Genomic DNA, 21,629 nt, shown 5'->3' on the forward strand with positions numbered 1-21,629 from the left:
GCCGTGGCCACCAGCCCAAGGTCCCGTGGCCAGGGCCGGGGGCATGGAAAGGAACCCGTGGAGCTGTGGTGATGGTGGGTGGCCATGGGGTGCTGCTGTGGGCTGGGCCAGAGGGAATTTCCTTGCCAGGCCTTTCTCTGGGGCTGTGTTTGGCTCTGTGCTGAGCACAGCGTTGCTCACACTGAGATGGTTTTGTTCTTGCTCAGCTTGCACAGAGCCAAGGCCTTTCCTGCCCCTTGTCCGGCCACGCTGGCGAGGGGCTGGGGGTGAAGGGGGGCTTGGGAGGGGTCACAGCCAGGACAGCTGACCCCAACTGACTCCAGGCATATCCCAGACCACAGGACATCATGGCCAGAGTATAAAGTGGGGGGAACAAGGAGGAAGGGGGGGACATTTAGAGTGAGGGTTTTTGTCTTCCCAGGTAACAATCAGGCAGGATGGGGCCCTGTTTTGCTGGTGGGCAGGGTCAGCACCAAAGACACAGACAGCAACTGAAGGAAATGTGCAATTTATATAATTGCCAATCTGCAAAAAGTCACAAAAGCATAAGCTCAGCAAAGCACATCATCATTAGCAAAGAATCACAGCAGGAGCAGCTCAGCAATGCCCCCAATCATCCCTGCCAAAGATTGCCTGCAGTGATTAACCAAGATCCAGCCCCAGTTCCCCTCAGACTTTACCATCACCCAGAGCCACCCATCAGCTGGGGGAAGCTGTCCCAGCCAAGGACTGGAGAGCCACTCCCGGACACTGGGAATTCCTGCAGCTGCCTCCAGCCACAGCTGAGGCTCCAACCCCGCTGGGAGAGGGCCCAGTTTTGACAGTGCTGCAGAAACAAACTGACAGCACTTCCAGTGCGGGAACATCTGCTTTCATCCTCCTCTTGGCTTCCTCCTAAGCCTGGCCAGGGCTCAAGGAGGAGCAAAGGGAGCTGACTTTGACCATACAGCCCCAAACAAGGCCAGATGTTGGATTTCATGGCCTTGTCTCACTTCTAAACACAGGAAGGTCAATACATGTTTCACTAATGAGTGGATACATCTATCACAGCGCTAATGATCATGCAAATTTAGGTAATGAGGAGATACAAAGATAACCTTTGGTTGGAAGGTTCATCCAGAGGTCACCTTTGGCTCAGGGCCTGTTGTTCAGGCCTCAGTCAGGCCTCTTGTTCAGGCCTTGGCACTTCAGGGACGTGGTTTAGTGCTGGGCTTGACAGTGCTGGGTTAACAGTTGGACTTGATGAGCTCAGAGGTCTTTCCCAACAGGAAGGATTCTGTAATTCCAGGATTCTGTCTGCTGCATTCAGCCAGGCCCATGGTAGCAGCATTACTTGGCTCTAAAAGTCTCCTCTTGCTCAGCTCTTGTGGCCTAAGGCTTCAGCTCCTTCAGCTCCTGGTACTGAGCTGCTCATGCTGAACAAGACGACTCGGAGAGAAGAATACAGTTCATCCAATTCCTTCTGGAACACGGAGAGGGGAGGCTGTGAAAACAGGAGCATTGTTTGCTGTGGCCTCCTCTGTGCCCTTCACGCCTTTCAGCACTTTGAAACAGCCAAGAGCTTTCTCCAAGAGTGCAATGAAGCAGCTGTTCCTGCTCCCAGCTCTCGCCCTTCCCAGTCTCTGCACTTGACTGCTTTTGTCCCTCTTGCTGTGCCCTCTGTGCCCCCGGGGTTCGGTGGCTGCTGCCCAGGGCTGTGGCACTGGCACAGATCCAGTGCTCGAGACCCTCCTTTCTCTGCCCTTGGAGCTGCCTGCTCACAGCAGCCTTTTCCATCTGCAAGCTCCACATGGACAGGGAGTGCCCACCTCTGCTCCTTGCCCACCCTCCAGGAGCCCAGGGCTGCCATCTCCAGTCCCTGCTGGCACTGAGGGCTCCCAGGTGCCCCAGGCTGCTGTGACACCGCTGCCAACGGGAGGGAACAGCGGCAGGGGCTGTGCTGAAAGTCAGCTCCATTTGCTGCTGCTGCTGCTGCTGGGGAGGTCATTTGTCCAGCCCTGCCCCAGAGTCAGGGATCAGATCCAGGCCCTGCTGCTGCTCCCTCGGGATCAGGCACAGTTTGGGTGTTGCTGTCAGTGCCAGCAGGAGCGGGCGCTGGAGCAGCGGGTGCTGACAGTGCCCCAAGCCCCGGGGCCCGAGGGGTGCCTGGGCTGTGGGGCTGGCAGGGAGCTGCCCCTTGTTCTCCCTGTGCCTCACGCAGAGCTGGGCCGCTCACAAGTGGGGCAGCACAGCAAACAGGGAGCCTGTGAGTCTCTGCCAGCCCTGTCTGCTCAGAGATTGGGCCTTGGAGCTGCAGGGGGACAAAGGCAGCTGCTTCTGGTCCCTCTGTGTGTCCCCGTGTTCAGCAGTGCTGCTCCATCACTCTGTGCACAGCAACGGGGAAAAGCCTCAGCCCTGCAGGGTCAGGAGCTGCCGGGCTCTGCCCGAGCAGCTCAGCCAGCAGGAAGGGAGCTGCTCCACATGGAAACAAGGAGTAAAGGATACTCCTTTTTTAGAACATGTTTTCCATTTAAAATAATGGGGGGGAAAATAAATAAATAATAATAAAAAAAAGATAAAATCAACCCCCAAATGTGTAGAGGAAAATCTTCTGTAACTCTGGATTAAGAGGTCTTTTTCCAAAGAGAACTGAGGTATTTATTTTGCAAATGTACTGATGGTGTGGATCCATCTAACTGAGCTCTTCAGCCTTTTTTAAAGATTATAAGGTTTGTTTCCAATACTGTTAATTTAAATTGTGGCTGAAGCAACAGGAAATTGAAATATGGATTGAGCAGGACTTGTGTCTTGAGTGTAAAACTATTGAAGTTTGTAACATGGCCCTAAAATCTTGCAAATAGAGATTATCAATCCCAGTGGGATGTGTGACAGCAGCTTTTCCTGGAGGATGTGCAGCATCCCAGAGACTGCAGCAGTGTGGCTGTGGGTGCTTGGAGCTCTGTCCTGTGCCCCTCCAGGATGTCATGAAACAGGACCTCACTGGCCACCAGCCCAGGTCACCCTCTGCCACTGCAGCTCCTTGGACCTTGTGTCCCCAAAAGCAGACACAAAGTGTTTCTGCTGCTCCCCCTTTGCACAAATCCACAGAGAGCTGGGATTTCTCCTAGTCTCATGTCTCCCTTGTGCCATATTCCTAAAGAACCAGCAGCCCCTCCCAATGAATACGACGAGTTCCACGGATGCTCCGCTTCCTTCCTAGAAATCTGGAAACTGCTTCTAAATGCTGCTCCCTTCAGCTCTTGGACACCTACTGACACAGAGCAGGGAAAAAACATCCCCTGGCTGCCAGCTTACAAGGTGAGTTACGCCAAAGTAAGAGCTCTGTGGGAAATCTCTATCCATGCCTATCCTTTTAATCCATCTGTGCACATAGGGGTTGCTCATAGATGTGTCTGGTATCTGAAGGAAGGAGTGCACAAGCACCGGGACTGACACTTTCCCTCTCCATGTGCATTCCACAGCCACAGGTACACAGACACGATGGAAAGCCTCGCACAGCCAGAGCCTTCTGTCCCTGCAGAACGGAGCGCGGCGGGTGGGGGTGGTTGGTGGGCAGCGAGTCCCGGACAGCGGGCGAGATCCGGCTCCACAGCTGCCAGGCCCCGCTAAGGCTTAATGCCGCCTCCTCGGCAACAGGAAAGGCCTTCAGCCTCGTCCCTGCCCAGAGGAGCAGCGCTGGCCTGGCTGCACAGCTCCTTTTCCCCACAGGTCACAGGAGATGAGATCACAATGCTTGCAAACACCGACTGCGAGCCACAGCTCTGGGTGCTCACCATGAACCTCAGCTCTGCCAGCGCCGTCTGCCCCAGGCTCCAGGGGATGCAGTGGGAGCCCGGCTGGGCTCTGCCCTGGGACCATCCTCCAGGGACAGCTGCACACAGGGAGCATTTGGTTGCCACAAAGAGCCAGACCATGGCTGCAGGGAGCTGCTCCAGGTGCGGCCTGCACTGCTGTGTGCTGCGCTCTGGGGCTGCTGCTCCCCGCAGAGGGGACTGCACTGGAGTGCCAGAGGAGACAAAGGAGCTTCAGCTTAAGCCTAACTGAGGTGGGTGGCTGGGCTGGGAAGAGTGGCGAGAGTCAAGGGCATTCACAGAGCTCATCCTGCTCTGTGAAGAACAAGGAAAAGGGAGTGGGAACCCAGCAGTGAGCAGAGCTGAGGCCTGGAGAGCAGCTCTGAATGACACCCAAATCTCACCAGACCTCTGAGACATTGCTGTTCTTCAGGCAGTGACTACATGAGTCCCTAAACCTGGGGCTCACTCTTCCTCGTGGCCAGGGGCATCAAGGAAGGCTACAGTGCAATGGGGACTGCGGTGAGCTGGGAACTCACTGGGGGAAAGAGGGAGCACTTGTGAAGCAAAAGGCAGGTGTGGGAGAGAACTGTTCAGAGAAGGGCTGAGCTTCAGCTTGAGCAAGCTGAAAAATGTCATTGGGGGTCATCCCAGACTGATTTCATTTCACAAGTTATTGAACAAGTTTATTTTTTGGGGGTAGCATGTGTTCCCCTGGAGGTGCACGCTCTGCAAACGTGAGCTGCACTGCCGGAGTGCTCAAGCACGTCTCTGCTGCAGGTCACGGCGTTTCTTCTTTGGCTTCTCGTGGCCCCGGGGCTGAGCCGCAGCAGAGCCCTGGCGGAGCCCAGAGCAGCCTCAGCATCCACAGAGCCCGGCTGCAAGGAGACAAAGCAGAAAGCGCCCGTCGGCTGAAGGCTCCCGTCCCCCTTGTCCCAGCCACCCGCGGTGCCCAGGCCGTGCTGGCCGTGCTCAGAGCGCTGCCCAAAGCTGCCCAGCATTGCTGCCTCTGGCAGGAGAGCAGGAGGGCAGGACACGTGCCCAGCCTGCAGCCGGCCGTGGCACAGCCACCTCCTCAGCAGCTGCCCAGAGCGGGATGCTGCTGCGCTCGCTGCCGTCTCCCAAGAGCCCTTATCCCAGCCGTGCCAAGAGGACGGGCACCCACCTCACGCCTCCCGCCGCCAGAAGAAAATCTGCTCCCAAACACTGTCCTCAGCCTTCTCCAAGGGCACGTCCCACCCACGCCGCAGCTGCTCCCAAGCACTTCCCCATCCAGACCGGACACCACCTAGAACACTTCCTTTAACGAAACAAACAACACATCAATGAAAAGAGATTACAGACAAAAAGGGGAAACAAGGAAAAAGGTAAAAAATCTTCTCTCTGCTGGGGCCTTGAGGAAGGCCCAAGCCCGCCATGCGAGGGAAAAACCCACCCACGGGCCAGGGCAGCCCACGCTTTCTGCCTTCCCCCTGCACTGCCCCCAAAAGTCATGCTGAGCCCAAAGCCAACAAGGGCAGTGGAGCAGCCCAAGCCCTTCCTTGCCTGCAGAGCAAAGCAGCCCATGCACAGCTTCTGCTGTCCAACCTCTGCTCCCACCATGGGGCTTGCTTTGTGTCGGGCCGGCTGCCCCAGCCCCAGCACAGGGCACGGTGGGTGCTGGGGGCTGTTGGCAGGGCCAGGAGCAGACTCCCAGCTCAAAACCAGCCCAGCCTATCCCCCCAGCCCTGCCAAAAAGCAGCTTGGCAGCCGACTGAAGAATTGGTTGCATCCGCCCCAGCAAAGGGGGGAACCTTTGCTTCCCGGCCAGGCTGTGCAATGCACAAATCTGGGAGCAGCCCCCTGCGTGTGGACTCATCTGCAAATTCGCCATGGAGCCTGGCTTTGGAGAAGGTGCCACAATTGAAGTCCATCATCTTCAGCTTGCCAGGTGGAGGAAGAGCTTGTCATCCTTGATGTCACCCTCCATGTCTCCAGCAGCAGCAGCCGCACCTGGCACAGCTTCTCCAGGGGCTTCTTCTTCCCTGGGGCTGGAGCAGGCTGTCAGTGCTCTGCCCAGGGCCCCGGCTGTCGCTGAAGCAGGACAAGCAAAAGCAGCTGGCATGGGGGCCACCAGTGCTGGGAAGAGCAGCTCAGCTCCAGCAGCAGGGCTGCGCGTGCCCAGCTGAGGAGCCCTGCGCGGCGATTCAGGCAGGACAAAAACTCTGCCTTTCTTTGCTGCCTCTTGCCAAGGCACGTGTGCAGCTGGAACTTACCGGCTCCCTGGCTCAAAGCGTGCGTGTGGCTCTCTCCCTTCTCCTACGGCACGCGAATATCCTGCATCCAAGGATCACAGGACAGGTCTTCTAATGAGGGCCTTTCCGAGGAGAGCACGGATAAACACCGTCGGATGACATCCTGGCACTCTGCGCAGAGAAAGCAGAAAGCACCAGTCAGTTGCAGAAGGCTCCTGTCCGCTTTGCCCCACTCTTGCCATGGCCAGGCCGTGCTGCGTGTGCTCAGGGCTGTGCCTAAACTTTGCCATCAATTCTTTCTTTTGGAGGGGAGCAGGACATTGCCACCTCCTCAGCAGCTGCCAGAGCCAGATGCTCCTGAGCCCGCTGCTGTCTCCCAGCACTGCTATTCCCCCCGTGCTGCAGAGACGAGGATCCACCTGGAGAGAGCCGTCGTGGGAGCGAGAGCCGGCCCCAGGTGCTGTTCCAGCCCCTCCTGAAAGGGTGCTCCCCGCAGACCATCTGGTGCAGCACGATGCCCAGGGACCAGACGGTCGCTGCCTCGCCGTGGTACCAGCCGAGGTGCGTCCATTCCGGGGGGCTGTAGGACGGTGTTCCTATGGAATAGAGATGGAGTTCTTCAGGGGGACGCTGCCTGCTCCCAGAGCCTCACCCCAGCATCCCTGGGCCTGCGGGGGCCGCACCCGCTGCCCTCTCGCCAGCACCGGGGACTTGTGTACAAACTGGGGGTTGGAAAAGAAGCCGCTGGTGTCGCAAGAGGGCAGCGGAAGCCCTGGCAAGGCCCGAGCATTCCATGCAAAGGAAAAACGCACTTGGTGCTGGGGAAAAACCACGCTTTCATCCTCCCTGCCTGCACTGCCCCAGAAACCATTCTTAAGCCAAGGCAAGCGCGGGCAGCAGAGCGGTCCGAGCCCTGTCTCGCCTGCACACCAAACGGGCTGGAGCACAGGTTCTGGCCCCCCCTCTCTGCTACCCCCACCCACGGGTGTTTCTGTGGCGCTGGCTGCCCCAGCCCCAGCGCCAGTCCTGGGCAGAGGGGCTGGCAAAGGCTGCCAGCAGGGCTGGAAGATGGCCCCTCAGCCAGCGCCGCTCAAAAGCAGCTCAGCCGAAGACTCCGGCTGCCATGACTGGCAGCAAAAGGGACAATCCCCCGGGCCACAGCCGGCTTGGGCTGTGAGCTGTTGGGCTCTGAGATGCCGCTACCAGGAGCCTCCCCGTGCGTGGGCTCACCTGCAAAGCTGGTGTAGGCTGCGGCTTGCAGGTAGGTGCCACAGCCAAAGTCGATGAGTTTGGCCTGCCCGGTGGCCAGGTCAACCAGGATGTTCTCTGGTTTGATGTCCCGGTGCAGGACCCCGCAGCTGGTGCAGTGCCGCACGGCCTCCAGCACCTGGCGGAACAGGTGCCACGCCACCTCCTCGCACAGGAAGCCCCGTGCCCAAATGAAGTGCAGGAGGTCCTGAGACCGCTCCGGGCGCTCCAGCACCATCACCACGTTGCTGGGGAGCTCCAGCCACTCGTGGAGCTGGACGATGCCGGGGAAGCCAGCGGACACCTTGTCCAGCAGCACGATCTCCAGTGGTGCTCGGGTGCCGTCGGGCTGTGGGAGGAGCACGATGCCGTCAGCGGGGCCGATGCCGTGCCGGGGCTCGGCAAGCCCTCAGCCAGCCGGGGACGCTCTGCGCGCTCCGCTGGCCCCACGGCCGCTCTCCCTCGAGGCGTTCTGGCGGCTTCCACCCTGCCGGGCCTCGGCTCATCCCCGCCCGTCGCGCCCCGGCTTCTCCCGCTGCCCCTCGCTCACTCACCAGCTGGCCCCAATGGTGGATGCGGTTCCGTGGCACCCGTTTGATGGCCACCTGCAAGGCAAGGGGAGCAGCGGGCTGAGCTCGCCGCCCGCCGTGCCGAGCCCCATGCTCCTTCTCCTCCTCCTTTGCCCCCCGCCTCCTGCGCCCGCCGCCGGCCCCGCCACTCACCGGGGCGCCGTCCGAGAGCCGCGTCGCCGCCAAGACGCTGCCGAAGCCGCCGCGCCCCAGCAGCGAACCCAGCCGGTACCGCTCCTTCAGGCCCTGCTGCGCCTTCCCTGCCGGCGAGACGCGGCCGTCAGCGCTCGGCCCGGGGCCAGGAACGGCCCCCGAGCGCCGCTCAACCGCCCCGGGCCGGCCATCCCCACATGTTGGCTCTTTTGAAGCGGACACCGGCGGCTCGGGGCCGGCGGCCGCGCTCAAGAGCGGCGGACTTCGGAGCGGGGAAGACGCTGCGGAGGCGGCGGGAGCGGCCGCGCCGCCTGTGTCCCCGGCGGGCCCCGGGAGGAGCCGAGGCCGGGGCCGGGGCCGGGGTCGGGGTCGGGCCAGCCGGAGCCAGGGGCTGGCGATGGTGCCCAGGAGCCAGGCGCTGATGCCCGCCCAGCAGCGCCACAGCCAGGACGGCGAGAGCCGGGCGGAGGCGGGACCGCGGCGGGACGCCCGGGGGCGGGGAGGGGGCAGCCCCGCCCGGGGCCGGGGGCGGGCCGGGGGCATGGCCCGGCCGGGCGTGGGGAGAGGGAGGCCGCGGGAGGCGGGGTTGGGGAACGAAAGGGAGAGCGGGAGAGGGTGCGAGACACTGGGAGAGGGAGAGGAGGAGCAGGAGAAGGGACGCAGAGGGTTCGTGGACTCGCTGCTCTTGTGCTGCTCTTGTGCTGCTGCCGCTGCTGCCGCTGCTGCCGCTGCTGCCGCTGCCGCTGAAGCGCTGGGAGCGTTTGTCCGCGTGTCCGTGTGTCCGGTGCCCGTTTGTCCGTTCCCCCCCGCGCGCCCCACGGCCGAGCCCCGCGCGCCCCGGGGCAGCACGGGCCGCTCCGCTCCGGGGCCGAGGCGGAGTCCCGGAGCATCTCTTCCTCCCGCAGCCACAGCAAACCCGCTCGGCCATTGGGAGCATTTTTGCACACGTTTCCCTTTGAAGGGCTCCTCTCTACCCGCATTTCCAAGGAGTCTCCCTGGGGTTTTGGCACCTGCAGCGACAGGGCAGCGATTGGGCTTCAAACTTCAAGAAACACATGGAGGGGCTGGAGCATGTCCAGAGATGGGAATGGAGCTGGGGAAGGGTCTGGAGGACTTCTGAGGGGCAGCTGAGGGATCTGAGGAGGCTGAGCCTGGAGGAAAGGAGGCTCAGGGGGGACCTGGCTCTCTCCAAGTCCCTGACAGGAGGGGGCAGCCAGGAGGGCTGGGGCTCTGCTCCCAAGGGAAAGGACGAGAGGAAATGGCCTCGGGGGAGCCTTTGGGGTGGATGGTGGGGAAATGCTCATCCTCCATGTCTCGACAGAGGGGGAGGGGGGGAGGGGTGGGGCACGACCTGGGGACACGGGGGTGGTGACGCTGGGCTGGGGACACGGGAAAGGGCACGGGAAAGGGCACGGGAAGCCAAAGCCCCGCTGAGCGCTGGCGCTGGGCTGGCACGGGGTGAGCCGGCAGCAGGGCCCCACAGCCCTGAGGGACTCGCCCTGACGCCCGGGGAGTATTGGTCCTGGTCTCTAAAAAACGAGACTCAATAAAATACCATTAAAAGATGCCTCCTTCTCCTTCTCCTCCTCCCCCATCCCTTCTCCTGCTCCCCCCGGGCCCAGCGCCCACCCTCGGCCCCCCGTTTTCCCAGCGCGGTCGCATCCGGCGGGAGGAGCCGGGATGGAGCCCGGACAGGCCGGGCTGGGGCAGGGCTGGGCTGTGGGCCCGGCCTGGGAGCCCCCCACGCGCCCCCTCCTCAAATTCCCCTGGCGGGGGGCGCTGGGGGCGAGGGGGGGGCGCAGGTGGGGTCCGGGTGGGGAGCGCCGGGCGCTGCGGGTCTGCCTGGCAACTGGTGAGTCACCAGCGCCGCGCGCTCTGATTGCCTGAAGGTTGTTCAGCGCCTTCTCTGATTATCTGATACTCGCGGGGAATTTTGGTTGGTCGGTGGGGGCTGTGGGGCGGCTTAGGGGGGGGCCTCTGCGCCTTTGGGGTTCGCTGGGTGCCGATTTGGGGTTGAGGTGCCTCCCAAGGACCCCCCCGGGGGGGGCGACACAAGGGTGACACACGGGGGTCCCCATTCCCGATCCATCCTGGGGCCGGTTCCGCCCCCTCCACTCTCGGTCCCCGCGCGGGATCCCCCAAAGTCCCTTCCCACTGTTCCCCAATCAACGGGACCGGGGCGAACTGGGAAGCCTTCCTGGGAACACTGGGAGCAGCCGGGCAGGGGCAGAGTGACAGCGGGGCTGGGGGGGACACACGACCCCCCAAAATCAGTTCAGTGCCGCAGCGTGTTGTGCACAATGTATATGCTGATAAGAGAAGGGGGTGCTTTTGGAACGTGTTCCTTCCTGACACGTCTGTCTGTGGGAGCTTCAGGTGCTTGGACTCAGGGATAGCGAAGGTGTGTGAAAGTGACTGGGCTGCGAGAATCATGTTGCACAGGGAAGAGGGAAGGTCAGCAAATGTTTCCTGTCCTGGCACATGGCTCAGTCTGAACTGCAGCTGGAGATGCTTCACTTCCGCCAAGGACTCTGCCACCTGGAGAGAAGGATGCGCTCTATGGAGTTGAGAAAGAAAGTGCCTATCGCTAGCTTGTTTCCTCTAGTTCCTAGACAGCAAAGGGGCTATGAAAGCCAGCACTGGCTTTTTGTTCTAGGACTTTTTCTTGACAAGCAGCTGCTGGATGTTTGCAAGGGGGTTTGGCATATGCAAAAATGAGAGGGTAAGATGGTACACTGAGCTTGAGAGAAGAAGCATCTCTTCAGGGATTTGGATGCATTTCAGAGGGTGTGAGTTCCATGCTGAGCAGCTGATGGCACAGAAAAGGTTCTAAAGAAAGAGGCCGTGCTGGAATTGCCTTCTCTTTTGCAGCCTAGAAACTGCACAGCCAACAGCAAAAACGATTCCTCCTCCCTCCCTGCTACATGCAGGATCACATTCCTTTATGTCCCCAAGAGGCAGGATGCACAGCCGAGCTCTTCCACCGACTGCTCGCACACCGCTGGGGCCGCGCCAGCAGAGCGCTTGGCTTTTTCCTGGCCACTGTCAGCGCTCATCGAAACAAGCACCCGATAGCGCTGCCCACTTGCAGAAGAAGGAATCACTGCGAGCCCAGCTCGAAAGCAGCCCAAGGGCAGAGGCAACTTGGAAACTTCCCTGCTCTCAAATCAACGGTGTCAGGACAAAAAGATTTCCCTCATCTTCCCCTTGCAAGTGCAGACTCCTCTTTGCACCCACACTCCAAGAGCAAGATGAACTCCTTTGCCCTAACTTGCACTTTCCTTCTCAGCTCTAGGCACCATGCTAAGCCTTCCCTCTCCCAGAGTCAGGATCCAAAGACAACGGCACCAGGGAGTGCTCACACACGAAAGGCACCAGGACAAAAGGCTCCCGAGCTTGGCCTTTGCATTCCCGCTGACAGCTCAACAGCTCTAAGCCAGAGAAGTGCCTGGTGGGAACAGCCTTTAGAATCACTCCGAGCACCTCATGACAAGGAGCTGCAGCGTGTGGCGATGAATCTCCAGCAGCCTCCTGCCCCAGGGTGTCCCCCGGCAGCAGCCATGCGCCAGGCCGTGACTGCCACCTGCACACCCAAAGGAGCCGGAGCCGGTGTTCCACACCACGGCTGTGCCTGGGACAGAGACACGAGTGGCCACAGAAGTGGCCATGGCACTGTCCGCACGCTGTCCCTGCTGCTTCTCCCCCAGCCGCTGGCGGGGCACCAACTCCCAGCCACCCACTCCTAAAGCCACTGGGACACTGCGGGGGCTCGTGGAAGCCAGCGGCCACTGTGACACAGCGGGGCTGCACAGAACCCACGCTGCTTTGTGACCCGTGGCTCCCAGGAGAGCCTTTGTGATGCTGGGGACCTACACGGAACCCTGGCTCCACTGTGACACCAGCACAGAAGCTCGCGGAGCCCTGGAGACCGTGGGGATGCTAGGGAAGCTGACGGAAGCCTGGGCACCACAGTGACGCTATGGAACCTGGTGGAACCGAGGGGCCACGGTGACACTCTGGGGCCTTTTGGAAGCAAGGAGACCCTGGTGGGAAGCCACGGGATGATTAATCCTGACAGGAACCTGCTCCAGGTGGGCTCCTCTCTCCCGGCTTCCACAGGTGCTGCTAGGATCCCACTGCGGCACTGGCTTGTCACGGGCTCACGGCTTCCTTTGGGAATGGCTCTGCTCCAGGATGGCATGCTGCAGAGAATGCAGGTAGATTTTGTGCTCCCTCCTGGCATGCAGGTGGACAAGAAAGCCTGATCCAGCCCCCCCTCAGCCCATGTCCGGCTGTGTCACTGGGGCGGGGGAACTTTGGGAGCAGCCCCAGCCCTGCTGCACAAATCCACAGGGAGCTGGGATTTTTCCAAGTCTCGTGTCTCCGTTGTGCCGTACTCCCAAAGAAGCAGCACCCCCTCCCGATGAACACGGCGAGTTACGCGGATGCTTGTCAGCTCCACTGGCTGCCTAGAAATCTGGGAACTGCTTCTAAATGCTGCTCCCTTCAGCTCTTGGGCCCTGACCGACACAGAGCTTGGAAACAAATCCCCTGGCTGCTGGCTGACAAGGTGACTTCCGCCAGAGTCAGAGCTCCGTGGGAAATCTCTATCCACGCCTCTCCTTTGAATAGATCCGCACACGGGGTGCGCAGGGACGTGTCCTGTATGGAAAGGAAGGAGTGTGCCAGCACCGTGACTGACACTTTCCCTCTCCGTGTGCGTTGCAGAGCCACGGGTACACAGACGTGATGGAAAGCCTCGCACAGCCAGAGCCTTCTGTCCCTGCAGAACGGAGCGCGGCGGGTGGGGGCGGTTGGTGGGCAGCGAGTCCCGGACAGCGGGCGAGATCCGGCTCCACAGCTGCCAGGCCCCGCTAAGGCTTAATGCCGCCTCCTCGGCAACAGGAAAGGCCTTCAGCCTCGTCCCTGCCCAGAGGAGCAGCGCTGGCCTGGCTGCACAGCTCCTTTTCCCCACAGGTCACAGGAGATGAGATCACAATGCTTGCAAACACCGACTGCGAGCCACAGCTCTGGGTGCTCACCATGAACCTCAGCTCTGCCAGCGCCGTCTGCCCCAGGCTCCAGGGGATGCAGTGGGAGCCCGGCTGGGCTCTGCCCTGGGACCATCCTCCAGGGACAGCTGCACACAGGGAGCATTTGGTTGCCACAAAGAGCCAGGCCATGGCTGCAGGGAGCTGCTCCAGGTGCGGCCTGCACTGCTGTGTGCTGCGCTCTGGGGCTGCTGCTCCCCGCAGAGGGGACTGCACTGGGGTGCCAGAGGAGACAGAGAAGCTCCAGCTTAAGCCTGACTGGGCTGGGTGGCTGGGCTGGGAAGAGTGGCGAGAGTCAAGGGCATTCACAGAGCTCATCCTGCTCTGTGAAGAACGAGGAAAAGGGAGTGGGAACCCAGCAGTGAGCAGAGCTGAGGCCTGGAGAGCAGCTCTGAATGACACCCAAATCTCACCAGACCTCTGAGACATTGCTGTTCTTCAGGCAGTGACTACATGAGTCCCTAAACCTGGGGCTCACTCTTCCTCGTGGCCAGGGGCATCAAGGAAGGCTACAGTGCAATGGGGACTGCGGTGAGCTGGGAACTCACTGGGGGAAAGAGGGAGCACTTGTGAAGCAAAAGGCAGGTGGGGGAGAGAACTGTTCAGAGAAGGGCTGAGCTTCAGCTTGAGCAAGCTGAAAAATGTCATTGGGGGTCATCCCAGACTGATTTCATTTCAGAAGTTACTGAACAAGTTTGTTATTGGGGGGTGTCATATTTTCCCCTGGAGGTGCACGCTCTGCAAACGTGAGCTGCACTGCCGAGCTGCTCAAGCACGTCTCTGCTGCAGGTCACGGCGTTTCTTCTTTGGCTTCTCGTGGCCCCGGGGCTGAGCCGCAGCAGAGCCCTGGCGGAGCCCAGAGCAGCCTCAGCATCCACAGAGCCCGGCTGCAAGGAGACAAAGCAGAAAGCGCCCGTCGGCTGAAGGCTCCCGTCCCCCTTGTCCCAGCCACCCGTGGTGCCCAGGCCGTGCTGGCCGTGCTCAGAGCGCTGCCCAAAGCTGCCCAGCATTGCTGCCTCTGGCAGGAGAGCAGGAGGGCAGGACACGTGCCCAGCCTGCAGCCGGCCGTGGCACAGCCACCTCCTCAGCAGCTGCCCAGAGCGGGATGCTGCTGCGCTCGCTGCCGTCTCCCAAGAGCCCTTATCCCAGCCGTGCCAAGAGGACGGGCACCCACCTCACGCCTCCCGCCGCCAGAAGAAAAGCTGCTCCCAAACGCTGTCCTCAGCCTTCTCCAAGGGCACGTCCCACCCACGCCGCAGCTGCTCCCGAGCACTTCGCCATCTGGACCCGACAGCACCTAGAACGCTTCCTTTGGAAAAACAAACCATAAATCAATGAAAAGAGATTACAGACAAAAAGGGGAAACAAGGAAAAAGGTAAAAAATTTTCTCTCTGCTGGGGCCTTGAGGAAGGCCCAAGCCCGCCATGCGAGGGAAAAACCCACCCACGGGCCAGGGCAGCCCACGCTTTCTGCCTTCCCCCTGCACTGCCCCCAAAAGTCATGCTGAGCCCAAAGCCAACAAGGGCAGTGGAGCAGCCCAAGCCCTTCCTTGCCTGCAGAGCAAAGCAGCCCATGCACAGCTTCTGCTGTCCAACCTCTGCTCCCACCATGGGGCTTGCTTTGTGTCGGGCCGGCTGCCCCAGCCCCAGCACGGGGCACGGTGGGTGCTGGGGGCTGTTGGCAGGGCCAGGAGCAGACTCCCAGCTCAAAACCAGCCCAGCCTATCCCCCCAGCCCTGCCAAAAAGCAGCTTGGCAGCCGACTGAAGAATTGGTTGCATCCGCCCCAGCAAAGGGGGGAACCTTTGCTTCCCGGCCAGGCTGTGCAATGCACAAATCTGGGAGCAGCCCCCTGCGTGTGGACTCATCTGCAAATTCGCCATGGAGCCTGGCTTTGGAGAAGGTGCCACAATTGAAGTCCATCATCTTCAGCTTGCCAGGTGGAGGAAGAGCTTGTCATCCTTGATGTCACCCTCCATGTCTCCAGCAGCAGCAGCCGCACCTGGCACAGCTTCTCCAGGGGCTTCTTCTTCCCTGGGGCTGGAGCAGGCTGTCAGTGCTCTGCCCAGGGCCCCGGCTGTCGCTGAAGCAGGACAAGCAAAAGCAGCTGGCATGGGGGCCACCAGTGCTGGGAAGAGCAGCTCAGCTCCAGCAGCAGGGCTGCGCGTGCCCAGCTGAGGAGCCCTGCGCGGCGATTCAGGCAGGACAAAAACTCTGCCTTTCTTTGCTGCCTCTTGCCAAGGCACGTGTGCAGCTGGAACTTACCGGCTCCCTGGCTCAAAGCGTGCGTGTGGCTCTCTCCCTTCTCCTACGGCACGCGAATATCCTGCATCCAAGGATCACAGGACAGGTCTTCTAATGAGGGCCTTTCCGAGGAGAGCACGGATAAACACCGTCGGATGACATCCTGGCACTCTGCGCAGAGAAAGCAGAAAGCACCAGTCAGTTGCAGAAGGCTCCTGTCCGCTTTGCCCCACTCTTGCCATGGCCAGGCCGTGCTGCGTGTGCTCAGGGCTGTGCCTAAACTTTGCCATCAATTCTTTCTTTTGGAGGGGAGCAGGACATTGCCACCTCCTCAGCAGCTGCCAGAGCCAGATGCTCCTGAGCCCGCTGCTGTCTCCCAGCACTGCTATTCCCCCCGTGCTGCAGAGACGAGGATCCACCTGGAGAGAGCCGTCGTGGGAGCGAGAGCCGGCCCCAGGTGCTGTTCCAGCCCCTCCTGAAAGGGTGCTCCCCGCAGACCATCTGGTGCAGCACGATGCCCAGGGACCAGACGGTCGCTGCCTCGCCGTGGTACCAGCCGAGGTGCGTCCATTCCGGGGGGCTGTAGGACGGTGTTCCTATGGAATAGAGATGGAGTTCTTCAGGGGGACGCTGCCTGCTCCCAGAGCCTCACCCCAGCATCCCTGGGCCTGCGGGGGCCGCACCCGCTGCCCTCTCGCCAGCACCGGGGACTTGTGTACAAACTGGGGGTTGGAAAAGAAGCCGCTGGTGTCGCAAGAGGGCAGCGGAAGCCCTGGCAAGGCCCGAGCATTCCATGCAAAGGAAAAACGCACTTGGTGCTGGGGAAAAACCACGCTTTCATCCTCCCTGCCTGCACTGCCCCAGAAACCATTCTTAAGCCAAGGCAAGCGCGGGCAGCAGAGCGGTCCGAGCCCTGTCTCGCCTGCACACCAAACGGGCTGGAGCACAGGTTCTGGCCCCCCCTCTCTGCTACCCCCACCCACGGGTGTTTCTGTGGCGCTGGCTGCCCCAGCCCCAGCGCCAGTCCTGGGCAGAGGGGCTGGCAAAGGCTGCCAGCAGGGCTGGAAGATGGCCCCTCAGCCAGCGCCGCTCAAAAGCAGCTCAGCCGAAGACTCCGGCTGCCATGACTGGCAGCAAAAGGGACAATCCCCCGGGCCACAGCCGGCTTGGGCTGTGAGCTGTTGGGCTCTGAGATGCCGCTACCAGGAGCCTCCCCGTGCGTGGGCTCACCTGCAAAGCTGGTGTAGGCTGCGGCTTGCAGGTAGGTGCCACAGCCAAAGTCGATGAGTTTGGCCTGCCCGGTGGCCAGGTCAACCAGGATGTTCTCTGGTTTGATGTCCCGGTGCAGGACCCCGCAGCTGGTGCAGTGCCGCACGGCCTCCAGCACCTGGCGGAACAGGTGCCACGCCACCTCCTCGCACAGGAAGCCCCGTGCCCAAATGAAGTGCAGGAGGTCCTGAGACCGCTCCGGGCGCTCCAGCACCATCACCACGTTGCTGGGGAGCTCCAGCCACTCGTGGAGCTGGACGATGCCGGGGAAGCCAGCGGACACCTTGTCCAGCAGCACGATCTCCAGTGGTGCTCGGGTGCCGTCGGGCTGTGGGAGGAGCACGATGCCGTCAGCGGGGCCGATGCCGTGCCGGGGCTCGGCAAGCCCTCAGCCAGCCGGGGACGCTCTGCGCGCTCCGCTGGCCCCACGGCCGCTCTCCCTCGAGGCGTTCTGGCGGCTTCCACCCTGCCGGGCCTCGGCTCATCCCCGCCCGTCGCGCCCCGGCTTCTCCCGCTGCCCCTCGCTCACTCACCAGCTGGCCCCAATGGTGGATGCGGTTCCGTGGCACCCGTTTGATGGCCACCTGCAAGGCAAGGGGAGCAGCGGGCTGAGCTCGCCGCCCGCCGTGCCGAGCCCCATGCTCCTTCTCCTCCTCCTTTGCCCCCCGCCTCCTGCGCCCGCCGCCGGCCCCGCCACTCACCGGGGCGCCGTCCGAGAGCCGCGTCGCCGCCAAGACGCTGCCGAAGCCGCCGCGCCCCAGCAGCGAACCCAGCCGGTACCGCTCCTTCAGGCCCTGCTGCGCCTTCCCTGCCGGCGAGACGCGGCCGTCAGCGCTCGGCCCGGGGCCAGGAACGGCCCCCGAGCGCCGCTCAACCGCCCCGGGCCGGCCATCCCCACATGTTGGCTCTTTTGAAGCGGACACCGGCGGCTCGGGGCCGGCGGCCGCGCTCAAGAGCGGCGGACTTCGGAGCGGGGAAGACGCTGCGGAGGCGGCGGGAGCGGCCGCGCCGCCTGTGTCCCCGGCGGGCCCCGGGAGGAGCCGAGGCCGGGGCCGGGGCCGGGGTCGGGGTCGGGCCAGCCGGAGCCAGGGGCTGGCGATGGTGCCCAGGAGCCAGGCGCTGATGCCCGCCCAGCAGCGCCACAGCCAGGACGGCGAGAGCCGGGCGGAGGCGGGACCGCGGCGGGACGCCCGGGGGCGGGGAGGGGGCAGCCCCGCCCGGGGCCGGGGGCGGGCCGGGGGCATGGCCCGGCCGGGCGTGGGGAGAGGGAGGCCGCGGGAGGCGGGGTTGGGGAACGAAAGGGAGAGCGGGAGAGGGTGCGAGACACTGGGAGAGGGAGAGGAGGAGCAGGAGAAGGGACGCAGAGGGTTCGTGGACTCGCTGCTCTTGTGCTGCTCTTGTGCTGCTGCCGCTGCTGCCGCTGCTGCCGCTGCTGCCGCTGCCGCTGAAGCGCTGGGAGCGTTTGTCCGCGTGTCCGTGTGTCCGGTGCCCGTTTGTCCGTTCCCCCCCGCGCGCCCCACGGCCGAGCCCCGCGCGCCCCGGGGCAGCACGGGCCGCTCCGCTCCGGGGCCGAGGCGGAGTCCCGGAGCATCTCTTCCTCCCGCAGCCACAGCAAACCCGCTCGGCCATTGGGAGCATTTTTGCACACGTTTCCCTTTGAAGGGCTCCTCTCTACCCGCATTTCCAAGGAGTCTCCCTGGGGTTTTGGCACCTGCAGCGACAGGGCAGCGATTGGGCTTCAAACTTCAAGAAACACATGGAGGGGCTGGAGCATGTCCAGAGATGGGAATGGAGCTGGGGAAGGGTCTGGAGGACTTCTGAGGGGCAGCTGAGGGATCTGAGGAGGCTGAGCCTGGAGGAAAGGAGGCTCAGGGGGGACCTGGCTCTCTCCAAGTCCCTGACAGGAGGGGGCAGCCAGGAGGGCTGGGGCTCTGCTCCCAAGGGAAAGGACGAGAGGAAATGGCCTCGGGGGAGCCTTTGGGGTGGATGGTGGGGAAATGCTCATCCTCCATGTCTCGACAGAGGGGGAGGGGGGGAGGGGTGGGGCACGACCTGGGGACACGGGGGTGGTGACGCTGGGCTGGGGACACGGGAAAGGGCACGGGAAAGGGCACGGGAAGCCAAAGCCCCGCTGAGCGCTGGCGCTGGGCTGGCACGGGGTGAGCCGGCAGCAGGGCCCCACAGCCCTGAGGGACTCGCCCTGACGCCCGGGGAGTATTGGTCCTGGTCTCTAAAAAACGAGACTCAATAAAATACCATTAAAAGATGCCTCCTTCTCCTTCTCCTCCTCCCCCATCCCTTCTCCTGCTCCCCCCGGGCCCAGCGCCCACCCTCGGCCCCCCGTTTTCCCAGCGCGGTCGCATCCGGCGGGAGGAGCCGGGATGGAGCCCGGACAGGCCGGGCTGGGGCAGGGCTGGGCTGTGGGCCCGGCCTGGGAGCCCCCCACGCGCCCCCTCCTCAAATTCCCCTGGCGGGGGGCGCTGGGGGCGAGGGGGGGGCGCAGGTGGGGTCCGGGTGGGGAGCGCCGGGCGCTGCGGGTCTGCCTGGCAACTGGTGAGTCACCAGCGCCGCGCGCTCTGATTGCCTGAAGGTTGTTCAGCGCCTTCTCTGATTATCTGATACTCGCGGGGAATTTTGGTTGGTCGGTGGGGGCTGTGGGGCGGCTTAGGGGGGGGCCTCTGCGCCTTTGGGGTTCGCTGGGTGCCGATTTGGGGTTGAGGTGCCTCCCAAGGACCCCCCCGGGGGGGGCGACACAAGGGTGACACACGGGGGTCCCCATTCCCGATCCATCCTGGGGCCGGTTCCGCCCCCTCCACTCTCGGTCCCCGCGCGGGATCCCCCAAAGTCCCTTCCCACTGTTCCCCAATCAACGGGACCGGGGCGAACTGGGAAGCCTTCCTGGGAACACTGGGAGCAGCCGGGCAGGGGCAGAGTGACAGCGGGGCTGGGGGGGACACACGACCCCCCAAAATCAGTTCAGTGCCGCAGCGTGTTGTGCACAATGTATATGCTGATAAGAGAAGGGGGTGCTTTTGGAACGTGTTCCTTCCTGACACGTCTGTCTGTGGGAGCTTCAGGTGCTTGGACTCAGGGATAGCGAAGGTGTGTGAAAGTGACTGGGCTGCGAGAATCATGTTGCACAGGGAAGAGGGAAGGTCAGCAAATGTTTCCTGTCCTGGCACATGGCTCAGTCTGAACTGCAGCTGGAGATGCTTCACTTCCGCCAAGGACTCTGCCACCTGGAGAGAAGGATGCGCTCTATGGAGTTGAGAAAGAAAGTGCCTATCGCTAGCTTGTTTCCTCTAGTTCCTAGACAGCAAAGGGGCTATGAAAGCCAGCACTGGCTTTTTGTTCTAGGACTTTTTCTTGACAAGCAGCTGCTGGATGTTTGCAAGGGGGTTTGGCATATGCAAAAATGAGAGGGTAAGATGGTACACTGAGCTTGAGAGAAGAAGCATCTCTTCAGGGATTTGGATGCATTTCAGAGGGTGTGAGTTCCATGCTGAGCAGCTGATGGCACAGAAAAGGTTCTAAAGAAAGAGGCCGTGCTGGAATTGCCTTCTCTTTTGCAGCCTAGAAACTGCACAGCCAACAGCAAAAACGATTCCTCCTCCCTCCCTGCTACATGCAGGATCACATTCCTTTATGTCCCCAAGAGGCAGGATGCACAGCCGAGCTCTTCCACCGACTGCTCGCACACCGCTGGGGCCGCGCCAGCAGAGCGCTTGGCTTTTTCCTGGCCACTGTCAGCGCTCATCGAAACAAGCACCCGATAGCGCTGCCCACTTGCAGAAGAAGGAATCACTGCGAGCCCAGCTCGAAAGCAGCCCAAGGGCAGAGGCAACTTGGAAACTTCCCTGCTCTCAAATCAACGGTGTCAGGACAAAAAGATTTCCCTCATCTTCCCCTTGCAAGTGCAGACTCCTCTTTGCACCCACACTCCAAGAGCAAGATGAACTCCTTTGCCCTAACTTGCACTTTCCTTCTCAGCTCTAGGCACCATGCTAAGCCTTCCCTCTCCCAGAGTCAGGATCCAAAGACAACGGCACCAGGGAGTGCTCACACACGAAAGGCACCAGGACAAAAGGCTCCCGAGCTTGGCCTTTGCATTCCCGCTGACAGCTCAACAGCTCTAAGCCAGAGAAGTGCCTGGTGGGAACAGCCTTTAGAATCACTCCGAGCACCTCATGACAAGGAGCTGCAGCGTGTGGCGATGAATCTCCAGCAGCCTCCTGCCCCAGGGTGTCCCCCGGCAGCAGCCATGCGCCAGGCCGTGACTGCCACCTGCACACCCAAAGGAGCCGGAGCCGGTGTTCCACACCACGGCTGTGCCTGGGACAGAGACACGAGTGGCCACAGAAGTGGCCATGGCACTGTCCGCACGCTGTCCCTGCTGCTTCTCCCCCAGCCGCTGGCGGGGCACCAACTCCCAGCCACCCACTCCTAAAGCCACTGGGACACTGCGGGGGCTCGTGGAAGCCAGCGGCCACTGTGACACAGCGGGGCTGCACAGAACCCACGCTGCTTTGTGACCCGTGGCTCCCAGGAGAGCCTTTGTGATGCTGGGGACCTACACGGAACCCTGGCTCCACTGTGACACCAGCACAGAAGCTCGCGGAGCCCTGGAGACCGTGGGGATGCTAGGGAAGCTGACGGAAGCCTGGGCACCACAGTGACGCTATGGAACCTGGTGGAACCGAGGGGCCACGGTGACACTCTGGGGCCTTTTGGAAGCAAGGAGACCCTGGTGGGAAGCCACGGGATGATTAATCCTGACAGGAACCTGCTCCAGGTGGGCTCCTCTCTCCCGGCTTCCACAGGTGCTGCTAGGATCCCACTGCGGCACTGGCTTGTCACGGGCTCACGGCTTCCTTTGGGAATGGCTCTGCTCCAGGATGGCATGCTGCAGAGAATGCAGGTAGATTTTGTGCTCCCTCCTGGCATGCAGGTGGACAAGAAAGCCTGATCCAGCCCCCCCTCAGCCCATGTCCGGCTGTGTCACTGGGGCGGGGGAACTTTGGGAGCAGCCCCAGCCCTGCTGCACAAATCCACAGGGAGCTGGGATTTTTCC

The 21,629-nt window shown here is 62.1% G+C and overlaps 2 protein-coding genes across 2 annotated transcripts; both read right to left on the reverse strand.

Moving 5' to 3' along the window:
* Positions 1 to 6,089: 6,089 nt before the first annotated feature.
* On the reverse strand, positions 6,090 to 11,051 carry LOC125318956 (serine/threonine-protein kinase pim-1-like). Its single transcript, XM_048289923.1, has 6 exons — positions 10,984 to 11,051; positions 7,996 to 8,413; positions 7,828 to 7,878; positions 7,256 to 7,622; positions 6,445 to 6,621; positions 6,090 to 6,196 (listed from the first exon to the last, which is right to left on the reverse strand). The coding sequence occupies exons 1-6, from the start codon at positions 11,049 to 11,051 to the stop codon at positions 6,090 to 6,092; spliced, it is 1,188 nt and encodes a 395-aa protein (XP_048145880.1).
* Positions 11,052 to 15,353: 4,302 nt separating this feature from the next.
* On the reverse strand, positions 15,354 to 20,315 carry LOC125318957 (serine/threonine-protein kinase pim-1-like). The gene is made up of 6 exons (XM_048289924.1): positions 20,248 to 20,315; positions 17,260 to 17,677; positions 17,092 to 17,142; positions 16,520 to 16,886; positions 15,709 to 15,885; positions 15,354 to 15,460 (listed from the first exon to the last, which is right to left on the reverse strand). Exons 1-6 carry the CDS (start codon positions 20,313 to 20,315, stop codon positions 15,354 to 15,356), a joined length of 1,188 nt encoding a protein of 395 aa, XP_048145881.1.
* Between the last annotated feature and the right edge of the window lie 1,314 nt (positions 20,316 to 21,629).

The sequence above is a fragment of the Corvus hawaiiensis genome, chromosome 33, assembly GCF_020740725.1.
Source record: "Corvus hawaiiensis isolate bCorHaw1 chromosome 33, bCorHaw1.pri.cur, whole genome shotgun sequence".
NCBI classification, from domain to species: domain Eukaryota; kingdom Metazoa; phylum Chordata; class Aves; order Passeriformes; family Corvidae; genus Corvus; species Corvus hawaiiensis.

Coding starts and splice junctions, on each gene's coding strand:
- LOC125318956 (XM_048289923.1), bottom strand. CDS start 11,051: ATGAGCGCTGACAGTGGCCAGGAAAAAGCCAAGCGCTCTGCTGGCGCG. Junction 7,623..7,827: donor TCCACCATTGGGGCCAGCTG/GTGAGTGAGCGA, acceptor CTCCTCCCACAG/CCCGACGGCACCCGAGCACC. Junction 6,622..7,255: donor AGCCTACACCAGCTTTGCAG/GTGAGCCCACGC, acceptor TCTATTCCATAG/GAACACCGTCCTACAGCCCC.
- LOC125318957 (XM_048289924.1), bottom strand. CDS start 20,315: ATGAGCGCTGACAGTGGCCAGGAAAAAGCCAAGCGCTCTGCTGGCGCG. Junction 17,678..20,247: donor GCCCCAGCGGTGTGCGAGCA/GTCGGTGGAAGA, acceptor GGCGGGCATCAG/CGCCTGGCTCCTGGGCACCA. Junction 15,461..15,708: donor CCCACGACGGCTCTCTCCAG/GTGGATCCTCGT, acceptor TTCTCTGCGCAG/AGTGCCAGGATGTCATCCGA.